The sequence below is a fragment of the Heloderma suspectum genome, chromosome 2, assembly GCF_057233095.1.
Source record: "Heloderma suspectum isolate Gila_16-S chromosome 2, 16-S_ref, whole genome shotgun sequence".
Lineage (NCBI taxonomy): Eukaryota > Metazoa > Chordata > Lepidosauria > Squamata > Helodermatidae > Heloderma > Heloderma suspectum.
The window spans coordinates 199,944,569-199,962,553 of NC_139459.1; the positions used below are offsets into that span (position 1 = coordinate 199,944,569).

General features: G+C 44.0%; 1 protein-coding gene across 1 annotated transcript in view; it reads right to left on the minus strand.

Annotated features, from left to right (window-relative positions):
- Positions 1-17,985, minus strand: part of LOC146353773 (uncharacterized) — a 197,853-nt gene that overhangs the window by 12,220 nt on the left and 167,648 nt on the right. The window contains exons 3-4 of the mRNA XM_084837248.1: positions 10,413-10,513; positions 7,170-7,260 (exon numbers count right to left, since the gene is read on the minus strand). Of these exons, the coding sequence (XP_084693374.1) occupies positions 7,195-7,260; positions 10,413-10,513 (167 nt within the window). The 3' untranslated portion in view covers positions 7,170-7,194. The remainder of the gene's footprint in view (positions 1-7,169; positions 7,261-10,412; positions 10,514-17,985) is intronic.

The following is a 17,985-nucleotide window of genomic DNA, read 5'->3' on the forward strand; positions in this document are numbered from 1 at the left end:
ACCCTCTGTAGCATGGGACAAAATAGACATTCTACTATGCAGAAAGAGTTGGATCCAACTTCTTTTGCACTGGCAGAAGCATTCCCTAAGTGGGGTTCTGTTCAGAACCCTCCCACTAGCAGAAGGGCGGGGCAATTTTTGCTAGTTTCCCCTCCCTCTACAGCCCCCTGCACCTCCTCCCCCAGTCCCCCCAACCCTCCAGAGCAAATTTGCAGGGGAGTAGAGGAGCTTCAGGGGGAGGAGGGTTGAATTGTCAAAGATCACCACCTCCCCTGTGCCACCAGCACAAATGCTCCGCTGGATCACAAGCCTTCCACAGACAAAATGAGCCCTTCTGTCCAAATGAGCCTAGGAAGATGCTGGATCCAAGCCCTGAACTGTGCGTGGGGGACCAGACAGTGTTAGTTAATTAAAATAAAATAATGTAGGATTGTTATTTATTTCCCAACAAATAAATAAATTAGTCACTTTTCTTATAGTGAGGCCATCTTTAAAGCTTCATATGGGTTAAGGAAGAGATTGTGAAGTTGTGATACAGGAGAAATGGGATATTGGTTAAAACTGGGCAGAATGTGACAAGCGGTGTCCAAGGTTTTCAAATTTACGTGACATATTTTTTGGATGGTTCCAGTGGTGAAGCACGTAATCTTCTGAGTTAAAATTAATCTTGTTATAGTTGAAAACGTGTTACTCTCTAGCTCCCTCTAGTGCACCAGTGCTAAACTGTGTGCCTTCCTGCCCCCAACATTTTATCTAAAAAACACACACACACTTAAGAAACAGATTGTTTGTGCCACATTATGACATTCCACCAGCAGCCAATCCTGAAGGGTTTTATTACAATTAGGACATCTAACGAACATGCAATCCCTTTTGATAAGAGTAGCGTTGGGCATGTGCCCAAGATGATGCAATGAAAGCCACAATTTTACATCTATGGTGGATTGCACAAGAAATATCCTTTAGATGTTATATTACTGGAATCCAAAAAATAATAATCTTCTATCATTCCCTAAGGCGATATACTCCTCATTAGTTCCCAGGATGCAACTGGATTTAGATAAACTGACTTTAAATCATCCAAGTGTTAACATTTCAGAACTATGTGTATGGGGTGACATCAGCTGACGGCTGATATCAGGTGTTTATGTGAAAGCTGCTGGATGAAATCTAACTGACTTCATATACAGTTGCAGCTAAAGACAATATCACAGACACTGGAGATTACCCAAGTCAAACCTTTATTTCTTGGCTGAACAGTAACAATAACCTAGCAATAGTTGACAGCTTGCACCAACTGGAGCAAGATATGGGTTTGGCAAACATCTTCCGTCTTGCAAGACCATTATTCACACGCTGGCCATGCTATCATCACATGTGATAATATTACTACTGCAGGTTTGAGATGTAGAGCAAGTGGTATGCTCACTGTTTCTTTCCCCCCGCCCCTTCTGTCATGCCTGTAATGGCTGTTTCCTCTTTGTGGCAAATCTCTTACCAGATGAGTCTGCCAAAAGCAAACGCTGCTGTTTTTGCATGCTCCATTAGCCTGGAGGAGAGACAACTGACAGGTGATATTATGCCATCTTCAAATATATGAAGAGCTGTCACATGGATGGTGGAGTAAACTTGTTTTCTGTTGTTCTAGAGAGTAGAACAACCCGTGAGTTCAAATTACAAGAAAAATGATTTATTCTAACCAGGAAGAACTTCCTTTTAGGAGGCTTTATTTGACAATGGAACAGAAGGTGGTGGACTCTCCTTCATTGCAGGTTTTTAAGTAGAGGCTGGATGGCCATATCACTGGTGGGCTGAGGGGGTAGGGCTGGCATTTTCAGTCTCTCTTTGCTGCTGCTCAGTATTGTATTTTAGTTTCTCTCCTTTTCCATGTGCAAAGCTGCTTTCCCTTGTGCAGTCTCTTTTGCTTTCCCCCCCAGAATTATCCTCTTTCTGAGCCTTCAGAAGCAGCAGCTGCTGGTAAGAAACCTTTGCAACCTCAGCCTCCACCCATAACCCTGAGAATATATTCCTTCCAAATACCTCCCAGTCAACAAGCTCTTGTCACTTCATTCTAAGTCAAGGTAGATTTTTTAAGAACAACTGGAAGGTTTGCTTTGCAAATTGATTGGCTAACTAGATGGGAGAAGGCAAAGGAGAATTTCAAATCTCCCATTATTTATCTGCTTCCTTCCTTCTGCCTCTCTACCTCTGCATCCTTTCTCCATTTCTCAGCCCCACTTGCAACTGGCTTCTCTCACACTCAACTCCCCCTTTCCACATCAGAAAGAAAATAAAGGAAATGGAAGTTTTGCAAGTTTATCCTCTGGAGTCTCATTAAAATAAGAAGCAAACAGCAGCAACAAGAAAAGACAGAGTTGTGAAGGGGAACTGCTGCAGGGAAGGAAGAAAAATCTGGAGTGGATTTCTTTGGGAGAGAGGGAAAAACTGTGTATCCTAGCCTATTTAACCCTGGTTTTGAAAACAGATGTTTGCTATGCTGTGGAGACAATGTTTACTTGTCAGAAAGGGACCTGCAGGGGATTCAGGCTTATGGGGAACAATGCCATATGTGCTATTAGCCCTTCTTAATACTGCTCAGTGGGAAGGGAAAGGCACTCATCATATGTTCAGAGAACTTTTCATTATATTTCTGCTGGCTAGTAGAAATAATTTTTGGCTAACAAGCCCAGACATAATTTATGGACCCCTGCACACAGGTAAACTCATATATGACATACACTTATATAGGTAAATACTAGTACCATATCATACACTGATGAGTTCCCTATTAAGTATACATGTGGTCAGAAGCCTGGGTTTGCCTAGCCTAAAGTGTGAAATGGTCCTAATTCTCAGGGTTCTTTGGGGTGGAAACCATGTTGCTTAAATCAGTTTGGGCTTGTTGTGTGGATGTGCCCATATATGTGTACCAAGCCACACATATATGCAAAGAGTCAGAGCAAAAATAACAGACAAAGAAACAGTGAGGGGTGTGTTTGTTTTTGGCAGTTATCTGTTTTCTGTAACATGTCTTGGACTCCCTGATGAGACTGAAGATCTGGCTTTGTGATTTACAGTTGTGAGTTTTTACAATTTTGACCTCAGGTCCCAATTGTTTCATTTGGCTCATTCCGGATGGCTGAGCTGGAATAAATCTCACTCCCAGGAGTCCAGCAGCTAATTGGAACCTACAATAGGTTCCAGAACCCAGTGGATGTATTTCTCCAAATCCAGACTACCGTGACATCATTGACAAGCCTCCAGAAGAGTCTGGTGGAAAGTGAGCACAGCTTACTACTTGGTTTCACCATTCTGGTGTTAGGCACAACTTTTATTATTTATTTACATCATTTTCATACTGCCCAATTAATAATGTCCTATGTGTGGTCAACAACCAAAGTTAAAACCATCAAGAACAGTCCTGGAGATCAAACAGAATAAAAACCAGCCACACCGCAAAACTAAATAAAGTAAAACCAGCAACAAGAAAACATTGAACTTAGCTAAAAACACTAAATATATTTAAAGGATTTTAAAATGCTCAGGGAAATGAAACAGTCTTCACCTGGCACCAAAAGGACCACAGTGTAAGCTCCAGGCAAGTCTCTTTGGGGAGAGCATTCTCCCAGGGTGCCACCACCAAAAGGGTGCTTTCTCTGGTGTCTGGTAGCCATCCACCATACCCCATTCGCAGGCACCCTGTGAAGGAATTCTTCTAAGAAGATATTAGGCTCCAGGTAGGTTGGTATGAGAGGAAATAATCCTTCAGGTAACCTACACCCAAGCTGCTTAGGACTTTAAGGGTACAATCCTACACATGTTTAGACAGGGAAAAGGCCTACAATTCCCAGCTAGGATGGGTGGTTGGAGAACGCTGGGGATTGTAGGATTTTTTTTCTGTCTTAACATGCATAGGATTGTGCCCTTAAACAATTAAATCCAGCACTTTGAATTGGGACTGGGCAGTCAGCGCAGATCAAAAAAGTACTGACATGATGTGATTAGATTAGCCAGTCCTAGTTAGTACTTTGCTGCCTTGTATTAGACCAGCTGGACTATCTCCGAAGGCAGCCCCACGTATAACGCATTGCGGTAGTCCAAACAGAAGGTTACCAGAGCTTGGATAACCGTAACAAAGCTATCTCTGTCCAGATAGGGTCACAGGGCATTTCTACACCAGCCTAAAATCCTGCATTTAAAATGGGGCTTTCTGCTTCCATTTTAAATGCAGGATCATGACTCCCTTTTTCACCCGCTTCCTTCTCCCCCTCCCCTTCCCCCCTCATTCTCCCCATATCTGAGTCTTCTATTATCTGTCATTGATCTTGCTCCTCTTCTTGCTACTTTAACTCTTTTCACGGAGGACACTGAGGCGGAACACAATGGGGTAATTCGATAGCTCATCATCTGCGATCTATTTAAAAACGGAACAAAGGACATTTAGAGCAGGAGACGCCTGGGAAGATCACTGCGTCGTGTAAAGAGCCCGCAAACTTCCATGAAGGAGCAATCTCAATCGCAGGATAAAAGCTACGTCTGATGAAGCCCACAGTTGTTCTAACAGCCTAAACTGACAAAAGGTAGCGTTGCCACTGACACCGCCTGTGCCTCCAGTGACAATGATGGATCTAGGAGTACCCACAAACTGCAAACCTGATCCTTTAGGAGTAGCACAACCGCCTCCCCCCCCCCCCCGCAACCGTCTGAATGCCACTCAGGTGAGAAGATGAAATCAGTACTACCAATCTTCACACATACTGAGAAAATAAGTGATGCACTGATGCACCTGTTATATTGGTAACAGTAGCAAGGGAGCAGGAAATCTAAAGTACTCTCCGCTGTGCTCAGTCACTGGAAATCGGTAGGTTCCATTGACTGAAGGCACTTCCTCACACAAGGCTTAAAGTAGTTCTTGTTTCGATCAGTTTGTAATATGAATGTTAAAAAGTTTAACCTATATTGGCAGGAATGTTCATTCACAACAACACAAATACCTCTGTTCTTCATGGATAATGATCAGATGTTCTTGATTATCCAAGTCTGCAATCCTACACACACTTACCTGGGAGTAAAACCCATTGAACTCAATGGAGCGTATTCTTAGCAGGCATGCAAAGGATTGCATGGTAAAGCTATGTTTATAGTGCACTTTGGATGATGATGGTGATGATTTTTGCTTTTCCTTGTAGGAAATCCCAGTGGGTACTCAGGTGGGGATGCAATACCCCAAACATCTCTCTGTAATGAGTAGCAATCGTTATTTGTCTGGTTCTATGGCAAGTCTGGAGAATGACAACTTTTTGCATTGTATTCCACAGAAATGGTAGCATATCCATTCTCTCCAAGTTTTGCTTCAGGAAATTGTAGGGGGAGGGGGGAATCCTGGAACTGATATGAAGTGTCTTGAGTTTGCAGACACAATTTATTTCCAAGGCTAGGATGTAGTGATTCTTTCTCCCTCCCACTCCCTTCATTCTCAGTTTTTTTCAGTGTTGTGTGTAAAAAATATAGCAACAGCTATTATAGTAGCTGTTTTAGATTTTTGTTCAGTATTATGTCTCTGGTCTTTCATTAGCTCTCTGTTTTTACGGTTATAACTGGTTTATCCCAATACAAGATGCAGTCACATACTCAAAACTGGGTCAGGAAGACTATTTTTGTGACAGGGTGAGAGGAGGAGAGTTCTGAACTGATTGGTTAGTACTCCATACTCAATTGGCAACGAATAATTTTTGTAACTTGATACTATCTGGCAAGATTTACTGTACTGGATAAGGGCCAAACTATTCATGACGTGATCAGATCTCCTGACATCTTTTTCTTTACTTCAGAGCAGTCACAGTCTCAGACAGCTTTTAATTTGATTAAGGAACCTGTCCCAGTGGAACGAGTATTAACTCTTTCTCTCATTCCATTTCTCCAATTCATCCCTAACCACCAAGCTGCTATTAAGCCTGACAGGGGGAAAGACAGGCAGACACATTATACTGTCCTCTCCCCCTGTAGGACTGAATAAAAGCCGGGGGGGGGCATTTAGATTGGGGAAATTGCACTGCAGGAAGGTTAAGCACTTCTTCCACCACCAGCACTTACCCAATCAAGTTAGCAGCTTCCTGTGGATGCTTTGAAGAAAAGAGAAAGACACTCAAAGGTCTAGAATCAGATAAAGGTTGAATTTGAGGGGAAGGGAGGTGGGCAAAACAAGCCTACCTGTTGTCTCTCCTCTGCCGTCCATTTTGCAGCAACGGTGGCCCTCCTGAGTTGGTGGTCACCATTTCTCCTCCTCTCCCCCATCCCCGCCCAATGCCAATGGAATCACCAGATATGTCATCCCATGGTGACACTCTGATGAGAATTTAAAAATGGTAGCTCACTTTATTTTAACTGACAATTCCCACTGAATGATCCTAGGTGACAAGGTAGCATGTTCCAGGGGCCCTGCGGGAGGAAAAACAAATGGCTGCCACAGTATGTTTTGCCTGCCACTCACCCCCAGAACTTAAAAATAAACAAACCCCAAGTTGCAGGCTGCCAAGTTGGGGGGCACTTGATCAGATCACTTGTATCACGTGTGGTTTGACCCTAAGACTAGTCAGCCAGCTATTGCATGTTCTATTGTTTCTAATTTACATTTGCATTTACTACAAGTATCTTGTAAATGTGGATTTTGTCATAGTTATTTGGTAGTTATTAGCAGCAATAGCAGTGATGAAACCTTCCATTTCTGCTTTAAGTTGACCTGCTTTTAGCCACTTCGCTGATGAAGCTACATCCATATTTCCTCTATTAAAACAATCTGGGTATTTCCTATGCAGGGCATTGGATTTCCATCTTTCAGTTATTTATTGTATAGATATCGAAGCTGCCTGCAATAACTCATCACTGAAGGGTGAAGCTTTGATCAGCCTTGACCACTGTTTGGAGAACTGGGTGGTTTGGATGTCCTGAAACAGTCTAAATATCGGGGGGGGGGGGGGATTATTGTTGTTGATATTATTATCAGACCCCATAAAAATGTATAATATCCTGCTAATTGTTTTTAGCATAGTACAAACTGCCACAGCATATTTGGCTGACATGTTTATAGATTCAAAACAAGCTTCTTATCTTTGGGGGGGGGGGTAATATTGCTGAGTCAATCCATATTCTGAGCGTTAAGTTATATTTACCTCTTGTTATCCTAGTCAAAGATTTTCACTGGGGCCAAGGGGAATTTAAAAAAAGTCTCCATATATCCCGGGATTCAAAATACTGTAGATCCTGAAAAGGAAATATGCTGGAATAAGTTCATTTTTTGTGCCTTGGCAATTTCCTACTTCATTAAAAAAAAAAAAAAACTAATTGTAAATATAGCTACACTTTACAGCAACTTACATATTCTCATACATTTCCTCCATTTTGTTTAGCATTTCCCACATGATTTCATTCATAACCCGTGGAACTGTTAGTAAAGTGGTGGGAAACTCAAAACCTTGTAAGTTTTGTACTTCCCTTTATTTATCCTGATATTTTTATAGTTGCTGTGCTCTGTAATGCAGTTATTTCTCCTGTCTTCATGTTCTGCCTCCCAAAATGCAAACAAACAAAAAAGTACAGGAAATGTCTGATTGCCAAGTTATTAAACCCTTTGTCTTTCAAAATGTTAAGGGAAGCCAGATGTGTAGCAAAGGGAGAAGCAAATGCCTACATGTATAGAATTAACAGTTCAGACAATGTTTGTACCTACACTTTAAACTTATTTCCAAATTCAGGGTTTCGGAATCTGAATTTTTAAGAATGCAAAAAGTAAAACCTATGTTTTAAAACTTGGGCTTTAACATTTGAAATACAGAACATAGAGCAATTGTGTGTTTTTCGTGAAACCATCAGAACTAATTAACCTGCCCCTTAAAATAATAAAATCTGATATGAATTATTGTGTGATGTGCACATTTATTGGGAGCAGAGGGGCAGGTGAGGCATATTCTAGCCTTCTTTAGTTCCAGATAACAATGTCTGAATATAGCCCTGATGCAAGAATTCTATATTTTAAAGAAATGACTATTTACAAGTTATTATAATCCCATGAAACATAATGGATGCTGCTATGCTTTCAAAGAGGGATTAGATATCAATATAAAATGTTACCGGCAATTGCTAGCTGATTGGGCCAAACGCCGCCTCCATCTGTCACCGTTCTGTGACTGGTGGGCCTCAGTCATTTTCAGATATCTCAAGTTATGTGACACATAACTTGTCCTCCATCACCTCGCCACCACTCCCTGCTCCCTACCTGCAGGGCCATCCCTGCATCCAAAACATGTTCAGATCTGATGGAGCTGCTTTCCTCTACTGAGCATGTGCACAGAAGCTCTGAAAAGCACCTTAGCAAAAGTACCTGTCTCATCACACTCAGCAGAAGTTCCTGACTTTCCACCACAGGGCCACACTCAGTACTGAAAACAATGGAGCACTGGTTCACTAGGCTTGCAAGTGCTCCCAGCTACCCCAGTTTCAGTCCCAGTGGGGCACTGTTTTTTCTACCTGTAGCTAGGGATGTGAGGAACCCCTACCTTTTGTTCTGGGGAGGGGGTCCGTGGTGGGGGAGGCAATTCGGTCCTCCCCCCAAAATCCTCCTCAGCTGGCTCCCCTTCACGGGGATTCCACAGAGCTGCCGGCCAGCTCCGTACCGCCAGCGATACAGCCGCCATTGCCATGCCGTATCGCTGGCTGAGGGCTCACTCCGGACACAAATGGTGCCCGCTATGCCATTTGTGGCTGTAAAGCTCTTAGATTAAGCTAAATGCAGCCATAAATGGCTCTGCACAATCGCTACGAGGAGGATCCGGTGGAGTATCCTGGAGGGTGTTGGAGGTGAGTTGCGCCATTCCGTCATGGACTCCAGAGTAAATACTGCAGACTCAGAAATACTGTTCTGAGTCTCTTTCTCCATGAGGCTGTTAATCCGCAGTATTTACTCATTGGGGTCCGTGGCGGAATTCTCCGCCATCTCTACCTGTAGCTGCTGAGGGCAGGCAAAGTAGGTTAACATCCTGCTCAGTGGAGTTCTGAGTCTCTTTCTCCATGAGGCTGTTAATCCGCAGTATTTACTTCCAGTTTCATCACCGGATTGAGATCCAAGCACTACATGAAGGGAGTTTCCTTTTCTGCTTGTCTGCTACATAACCTCTAGGTGGCACTATGGTATAGCAGAATAGCACAATCCCACAAGCAAAAAAAGCATTTTCTTTTGCGTTCACAAATAATACTGCATTTTTCCTGCTCTAAAAAACCCCCACTGAAAGTCTCGGTTATACACAAAAGTGAAACTGGAGGGTCACAACATTGTCTAAAGAACCCATAAACAACTGTGAGTAGGGAATGATGAAAGCACAATAAATGACTCATATAGAAAAGCTCCAAGAGGGTTGGATGTGCTCTTTTTGGCTGATGGTCAGTAGAAAGGAGCTGCAGGACAGTTTTCTGTTCATTTTGCCAGCCACACCACTAGCTGCTGCTGTTGTTGTTGTTGTTGCATTCTATAACGCCCCATAGCCAAAGCTCTCTGGGCGGTTTACAGAAGTTAAAACATTAAATACAATATAAAAAGTTCAAAAGCCATTTACATAAAAGCACACAGACAATATCCACAAACAACATATAACTAAAAACAACTTTGATCTGTCAGTCATAACTAAAGACACATCCAGGACCAATTAAAACTCATCATGTGCTGCCAAATGCCTGGGAAAGGAGATAGGTCTTAACCTGACAGCTAAAAGATAATAATGTTGGCTCCAGGCAGACCTCATCAGGGAGCTTATTCCACAGATGGGGGGCCACCACTGAGAAGGCCCTCTCCCTCGTTGCTGCCTTCCAAGCTTCCCTTGGAGGAGGAAGTCGGAGGAGGGCCTTAGATGCTTAATGCCACATACAGGTAGGTTCATTTCAGGAGAGGCATGCTGTCAGGTATTGCGGTCCCAAGCCGTGTAGGGCTTTATACCTTGTATAAAACCAGCACCTTGAATTGAGCTCAGAAGCATATAGGCAGCCCGTGCAAGTGGGACAGTTGGCCCTATATGTTCAGACCTTCTGGTCCCCATTATCAATCTGGCCACTGCATTTTGCATGAGCTGCAGTTTCCAAACCATCTTCAAAGGCAGCTCCACGTAAAACACATTGCAGTAATCTAACTTGGAGATTACCAGAGTGTAGACAACTGAAGCCAGGTTATCCCTATCCAGATAGGGACATAGCTGGGCCATCAACTGAAGTCAGTAGAAAGCATTCTGTGCCACTGAGGCCACCTGAGCCTCAAGTGACAAAGATGGCTCCAGGAGAACCCCCAAGCTACGGACCTGCTCCTTCAAGGGGAGTGCAACCCCATCCAGAACAGGTTGAGCACCCTCCATCGGGTCAGCAGAACCACCCACCAACAGCATCTCAGTCTTGTCTGGGTTGAGCTTCAGTGTATTAGCCCTCATCCAGTCCATTGTCACAGCCAGGCACTGATTCAGCACATCCACAGCCTCACCTGAAGATGAAAAGGAGAAACAGAGCTGCATGTCATTAGCATACTGATGACAATGCATTCCAAAACTCTGGATGACCGCTACAGCTGGGATTCTCTTATGGATTCTATCAGAGGCAGGGCAAATTATTCCCCCTGTTCAGACTTCCTAAGGATGGAGGAGGTGCAAGGCTGAATGGCTGGTTGGGAGGTTTTCTTTTTGCTGAATGATCTTTCAGGCTTCTCTTTCTGCTTCAGGAATCATTGCAACCATTTAATTAACAATAAGCATAACAATGAATGGCACAGTACATTTTGGTTATGAAATCATTCATTAGGTTTTTAAAAGGAGAGAGTATAGGACAGGGAAATTTCCCAATGTTACTGCATACATTTGAAATATTAGGCTGAGATTCAAGTCTTACTTGAAAGCAAGTCTCACTGAACTCAGTTGGATTAATGACATGCACAGGATTGCGTTGTCGTTATCATTCATTCATTCATTCATTCATTCCTCAAATGTTGTTAAGCTTGGGGAATTGCTATGTATTTTAAAATCTTAAGGTACAGGGGCTGCAATCTTTCTTTCTTTTTTAAGTCCAGAGATGGTCACCAGTGGTAGAGAAACATCACCTTAAGCCAGGAGTGGGCAATATCTGGGGGTCAAGGGGCTACATTCCCCCCCAGTCCCCATTGGGGGCTGGTCCCCTCTCCCACTGCATTGCCAAATTTGCCACTGAAATTCAGTGGTATGGTGGCAGGAAAAACAGCTGCAAAATAGCCCCTTTCTGAAAAGGTTAAAGCATTATGGTGGCCACTTTTTTATCCTTTTTTAATCCTTAGAAAAAGAAAAAAGGGTGAAGTGGCAATGCCACACCACCAAACTCCAGCAGCAAACCACTATTTTATCCTTTAAGAGGGGGCTATTGTGCAGCTCCTTTCCCATTGCTGTTCCGTGGGGCAGTGGGTGGCTGCCAAAAAGGCCAGGAAAGGGCACATGTTGCCCACATCTGCCTTAAGCCTTAGGGCAGGAGTGGGCAACATGTGGCCTTCCAGATATTGTTGGACTCTTGCTCTTGTCATCTCCAGCCAGCATGGCCAACAGTCAGGGCTGGCTGACGGAAGCTGGAGCCCAGTAACACTGGAAGGGCCCCTTATGGCCCACTTGCACAGGGAGATCTCAGAAAGCGGGGTGGACGGAGCCCCAACAGTGTTGTGTTGGAAGCCTCTTGAGACAGTGCTCGTGTTCCTTTCCCCCTTTATGTTTATACCACTTGAGCAAAATTGTATCCCCTAATGTAATCAGATTTCTACTCAAAGGGATATCCAGCTATTCAAGATTTATTTATTTTGTGTATTTATTTCTTCCTGATTATTTCTTCTATCATGGAACTCAAGTCAGTGTACACAAGGTTTTGCGGTGGCCCCCTGTCCAGGCACTGACCCAATTCAGATTGGCTTAGCTTCAGCACAGTGGCTACATCATGACTCACAGACAGGAAAGCAGTGGCCCATCTCTAAATGGTACACAGAAGGAAGGAAGCTATTGCGAAGTCAATCCCACCCACCCAGCCCCACCTTAAAGGATAAAGACAAAGAGTAAGGAGAAAAGGCCAGTCTGCTTTCTTATACTCTGAAGAGGTGGTGGGATCGTTGCCAAGCTCTCCAGAACACCCCTAGCACCGCCCTATTAGGACGCAAATGGAAAGAATTTCACTAGCAGGCAGCAAGGTGAGGTAAGTATGATATTTCGGTGCCCTGCCCCTTCTTCTGCAGCCAACGCTCTCATCTCTGGCTTTTAAACATCTGCTTGTTTGGAAAGTTTTCATGAATGCCAGAATTGCCAGAATTGTCTTCCTTCCTTAAAGAAAATGAACAGAATTAACTAAAATCTAGTGTTCCATTGACTCATTGCTTCTGAGTAACAGCAAAGTACATCTGGCTTTTGTACTTCCATTAAATATTTAATTGGAATATACATGTTTGCATGTATTCTCACAAAAACATACACATAATGACTGGGTTCACACAACATGAGGGTCATTAATAAGCCACAGTGGCTCGTTAACCACCCCATGTGTGCCAGTTGCATGCCGGCTGATTTCCCTAATTACCCTTGCCGGGCATGGGTTGTCGTGATGTCCAAACCTGGCAAGGGTGGGTAGCTGGGATGGTTAACAAGCCACCTAGCAACCTTACAGCAGAGCCTGGGTTCTAGGTAGTTTGTTACCCGCCCCAGCCACCCACCCTTGCCGGGTTCAGACATCACAACAGCTCATGCCCGACTAGGGTAATTAGGAAAATCAGCCAGCACATGTGGGGGATGGTTAATAAACCACCATAGCTTATTAACCACCCTCGTGTTGTGCGAACTGGCTCAATATAATAGACCATGGGCAGAACAATCCTAAGGTGGTGGTGGTGGTGGTGGGAGATTCTGGTGTGGAAAAACCACCATGTCCTAAACCCTGCCACCTCATACTGACCAGAGCAAAAAGTGTGTGTGGGGGGGGCAGTTTTTCTGTCACATGCACCCTCCCATTTGGCCTTTTAAAATGTTTACCTTCCATTGGCACTAATTGGCAGGGCTGGGGGGAGAAATATACTAGCTCCAGGGCTGGCATACCTTTTCAGCCTTTTCTGGGGCATGCTGGGGGAATGAGACAGCTTTGGATGAGGTGGATCGAAGACACCGCTTTTTAAGCCCTACCACCTGTGGAGCACTGTGGGTGGTACAGCAGTGGTGGCAGAGTTTCCCACAAGAGGTACTGGAGAGAACTTTGGGGGTGGACCTCTCTCTGTCTACCTGTGGACCTCCCTCTTGGAGCAGGAAGTCCATAGCATCCGAGAGCCCTTAAGCAAGCTTTGTTGTTGTTGTTCAGTCGTTCAGTCGTGTCCGACTCTTCGTGACCCCATGGACCATAGCACGCCAGGCCTTCCTGTCCTGCGCTCTCTCCCGGACCGTACTCAAGTTCATATTCATTGCATCGGTGATGCTATCTAGCCATCTCATCCTCTGCCGTCCCCTTCTCCTTTTGCCTTCAGTCTTTCCCAGCATCAGGGTCTTTTCCAGGGAGTTTTCTCTTCGCATTAGGTGGCCAAAATATTGGAGCTTCACCTTCATTATCTGTCTTCCAATGAGCACTCAGGGTTGATTTCCTTTAGGATGGACTGATTTGACCTCCTTGCAGTCCAGGGGACTCGTAAGAGTCTTCTCCAGCACCACAGTTCGAAAGCATCCATTCTTCGGCGCTCAGCCTTCCTTATAGTCCAGCTCTCACAGCCATACATTACTACTGGGAAAACCATAGCTTTGATTAGACAGACCTTTGTCGGCAAGGTGATGTCTCTGCTTCTTACTATGCTGTCTAGGTTGGCCATAGCTTTCCTCCCAAGGAGCAAGCGTCTTTTAATTTCATGGCTACAGTCACCGTCTGCGGTGATCTTGGAGCCCAAGAAAGTAAAATCTGTCACTGCTTCCATTTCTTCCCCTTCTATATGCCAGGAAGTGATGGGGCCAGATGCCATGATCTTCGTTTTTTTAATGTTGAGTTTCAACCCAGCTTTTGCACTCTCCTCTTTCACCCTCAACAAGAGGCTCTTGAGATCCTCTTCGCTTTCTGCCATTAGGGTGGTATCGTCTGCATATCGGAGGTTGTTGATAATTCTCCCAGCAATCTTAATTCCGACCTCTGATTCATCCAACCCGGCATTTCTCATGATGTACTCTGCATATAAGTTAAATAAGCAGGGTGACAATATGCAGCCTTGTCGTACTCCTTTCCCAATTTTGAACCAATCGGTTGTTCCATGTCTGGTTCTTACTGTTGCTTCTTGACCCTTGTACAGGTTTCTCAGGAGACAGGTAAGGTGGTCTGGTACTCCCATCACTTTAAGAATTTGCCACAGTTTGTTGTGATCCACACAATCAAAGGCTTTAGCGTAGTCAATGAAGCAGAAATAGACGTTTTTCTGGAATTCTCTTGCTTTCTCCATGATGCAGCGAATGTTGGCGATTTGATCTCTAGTTCCTCTGCCTCTTCGAAACCCAGCTTGTACTTCCGGTAGTTCTCGGTTCGCATACTGCTGAAGCCTAGCTTGTAGGATTTTGAGCATCACCTTGCTGGCATGTGAAATGAGCACAATTGTGCGGTAGTTTGAACACTCTTTGGCGTTGCCCTTCTTTGGAATTGGAATGTAAACTGACCTTTTCCAGTCTTGTGGCCACTGTTGAGTGTTCCAGATTTGTTGGCATATTGAATGCAGCACTTTAACAGCATCATCTTTTAGGATTTTAAATAGCTCGGCTGGAATACTGTCATCTCCGCTAGCTTTGTTGTTACTAATGCTTCCTAAGGCCCACTTGACTTCACTCTCTAGGATGTCCGGCTCAAGTTCAGTGACCGCACTATCATGGCTATCAGGGACATTCAGATCTTTCCTGTATAGTTCTTCTGTGAATTCTTTCCACCTCTTCTTAATCTCATCTGCATCTGTTAGGTCCCTGCCTTCTTTGTCCTTTATCATGCCCGTCTTTGCACAAAACGTTCCCTTGAGATCTCCAATTTTCTTGAAGAGATCTCTAGTCTTTCCCATTCTGTTGTTTTCCTCGATTTCTTTGCATTGTTCATTTAAGAAGGCCTTCTTGTCTCTCCTTGCTATTCTCTGGAACTCTGCATTCTCTGTATATCTTCCCCTTTCTCCCTTGCTTTTCGCTTCCCTTCTTTCGTGAGCTACTTGTAAAGCCTCATCAGACAGCCACTTGGCTTTCTTGCATTTCTTTTTCTTTGGGATGGATTTCGTTGCTGCCTCCTGAACAATGTTACGGACCTCCGTCCATAGTTCCTCAGGCACTCTGTCTATCAGGTCTAATCCCTGAAATCTATTCCTCACCTCCACTGTATATTCATCAGGGATATGATTTAGGTCATACCTGAACAGTTTAGTGGTTTTCCCGACGTTCTTCAATTTAAGCCGAAATTTTGCAAGAAGCAGCTCATGATCTGAGCCACAGTCAGCTCCAGGTCTTGTTTTGACTGACTGTATGGAGCTTCTCCATCTTTGGCTGCAAAGGACATAATCAATCTGATTTCGATATTGACCATCTGGTGACGTCCATGTGTAGAGTCGCCTCTTGTGCTGTTGGAAAAGAGTGTTTGCTATGATCAGCGTGTTCTCTTGGCAAAACTCTATTAGCTTTTGTCCTGCTTCATTTTGTACACCAAGGCCATGCCTGCCTGTTATCCCGGTGATTTCTTGACTTCCTACTTTAGCATTCCAATCCCCTATGATGAAGAGGACATCTTTTTTTGGTGTTAGTTCTAGAAGGTGTTGTAGGTCTTCATAGAACCGATCAACCTCAGCTTCTTCGGCCTCAGTGGTTGGGGCATAGACTTGAATTACTGTGATGTTGAATGGTTTGCCTTGGATTCGTACTGAGATCATTCTATCATTTTTAAGATTGTACCCCAGTACTGCTTTTCCCACCCTTTTGTTGACTATGAGTGCTACTCCATTTCTTCTAAGGGATTCTTGCCCACAATAGTAGATATGATGGTCACCTGAATTAAATTCGCCCATGCCTGTCCATTTGAGTTCGCTGATTCCCAAGATGTCGATGTTCAATCTTGCCATCTCATGTTTGACCACCTCCAGCTTACCTTGATTCATTGATCTGACATTCCAGGTTCCTAAACAATATTGTTCTTTACAGCATCGGATTTTCTTTTCACCACCAGACACATCCACAGCTGAGTGTCCTTTCGGCTTTGGCCCAGCCGCTTCACTCTTTCTGGCGCTACTTGGAAATACCCTCTGCTCTTCCCCAGTAGCATATTGGACACCTTCCGACCTGAGGGGCTCATCTTCCGGCGTCATCTCTTTTAGCCTTGTGATACGTTCCATGGGGTTTTCTTGGCAAGAATACTGGAGTGGGTTGCCATTTCCTTCTCCAGTGGACCACATTTTGTCAGAACTCTCTGCCATGACCTGTCCGTCTTGGGTGGCCCTGCACGGCATAGCTTATGGCTTCACTGAGTTACGCAAGCCCCTTCGCCACAACAAGGCAGTGATCCATGAAGGGGTTAAGCAAGCTACCAGTCTGATATAAGGCAGTTCACAATATTCCCCAAGAGAAGTGAATTGGTATGGCCTGTACCAGCATAATTTCTAGCTATAACTGTAAAACTATATGTTTTAACATTTCAAAACGTTTTGGACTGTGTTCTCAGAATGTTGTCACATGAGGAGCAGGGAAGGGGTCAGTGCTTAATTTTCAGAAAGACAGAGACCAGTACTCTGTGTTAACTTTGATGTCTGCCTTGGAAAGAAGCCCTGCTCCTTAATTCTAAATGTACGGAGACAGCCTGCAATGGCGTATTGTTGCAGGGGGGGGAGAGATGTTTTTATATGCTCAGAGGTAATTTTCATTATTTTATATGAACCTGCCCATGATGTATTATCTTCATTGGAGACCCTGTTATATGTCCCACTATCTAGAGAGTCTAGGTAGGTGGATACTCAAGACAGGACCTTTTCTGTAGCAGCACGCACCCCAATTGTGGAACTCCCTCTTTAGAAAGGTTAGATTGTGGGCAGTGCAGACTATTTTGTTCCACTTGCCTTTTAATGGTGTAAAATGTTTTATTTTGCTTCTTAGTGTCACTTTCTAATTTATTGTACTGAATGTTTTATTCCTGTGTGTGTGTTTTAATGATGTAGAATTTTTTTCTTAGTTTTTATTGTAGCTTTATTGTACCAGGTATAATAAAACAAACAAAATGAGTTCATCTCTCTCTCTCTCTCTCTCTCTCTCTCCCCCCCCCCCCTTTAAAGTAGGGGTAGGGCCACAGATGGGAGGGGATGATAAATAAACATATTTAAAGGGGAAGGGGTGGAACTATAGTACCCGCAGAGACCTACAGTACCTGCCAGATACATTTTCTCCTTACACCACTGCTTATATCCTAGCTTTATAAATGGGTGACAATCTGGGCTAAGTATGACAATATTGTAGGGATGCTGCAGGAACACAGTGAGAAATTCCACATTGTGGAGGAACATTGTGGTAAAACACATTGTCTACAGGCAGAAGGTCCCAGGTTCAATCCCTCATGTCTCCAGTTGAAAGAACTTCAGGTAGGTGGGCTAGTAAAGACCTCACCCTGCAGAGCTACCACCAGCCAGAGCAGACAATACTGGGCTGAATGAATAAAGGGCGGGACTCACTCTAAAGCTGATTCATATGTCCATAACTGCCAAGTTAAAATGCCTGCAATGGTGGAAGTGCATTGCGCATAGCCGCCACCAGCTACCGTTTTACAATGAAAAGAGCAGGAACAAGCACAAATTTTTTGGTGTCTATCAACATCCACATGTGAGTGTTGACAGGTAAACTTTGTGAATGTCAGAAAAACTGGAAATAATAAGTGGGATTGTTCTCATTTGGTGAATGTCACCAAAATTTTGGACATTCACAGAAAATCATTAGTGTCATC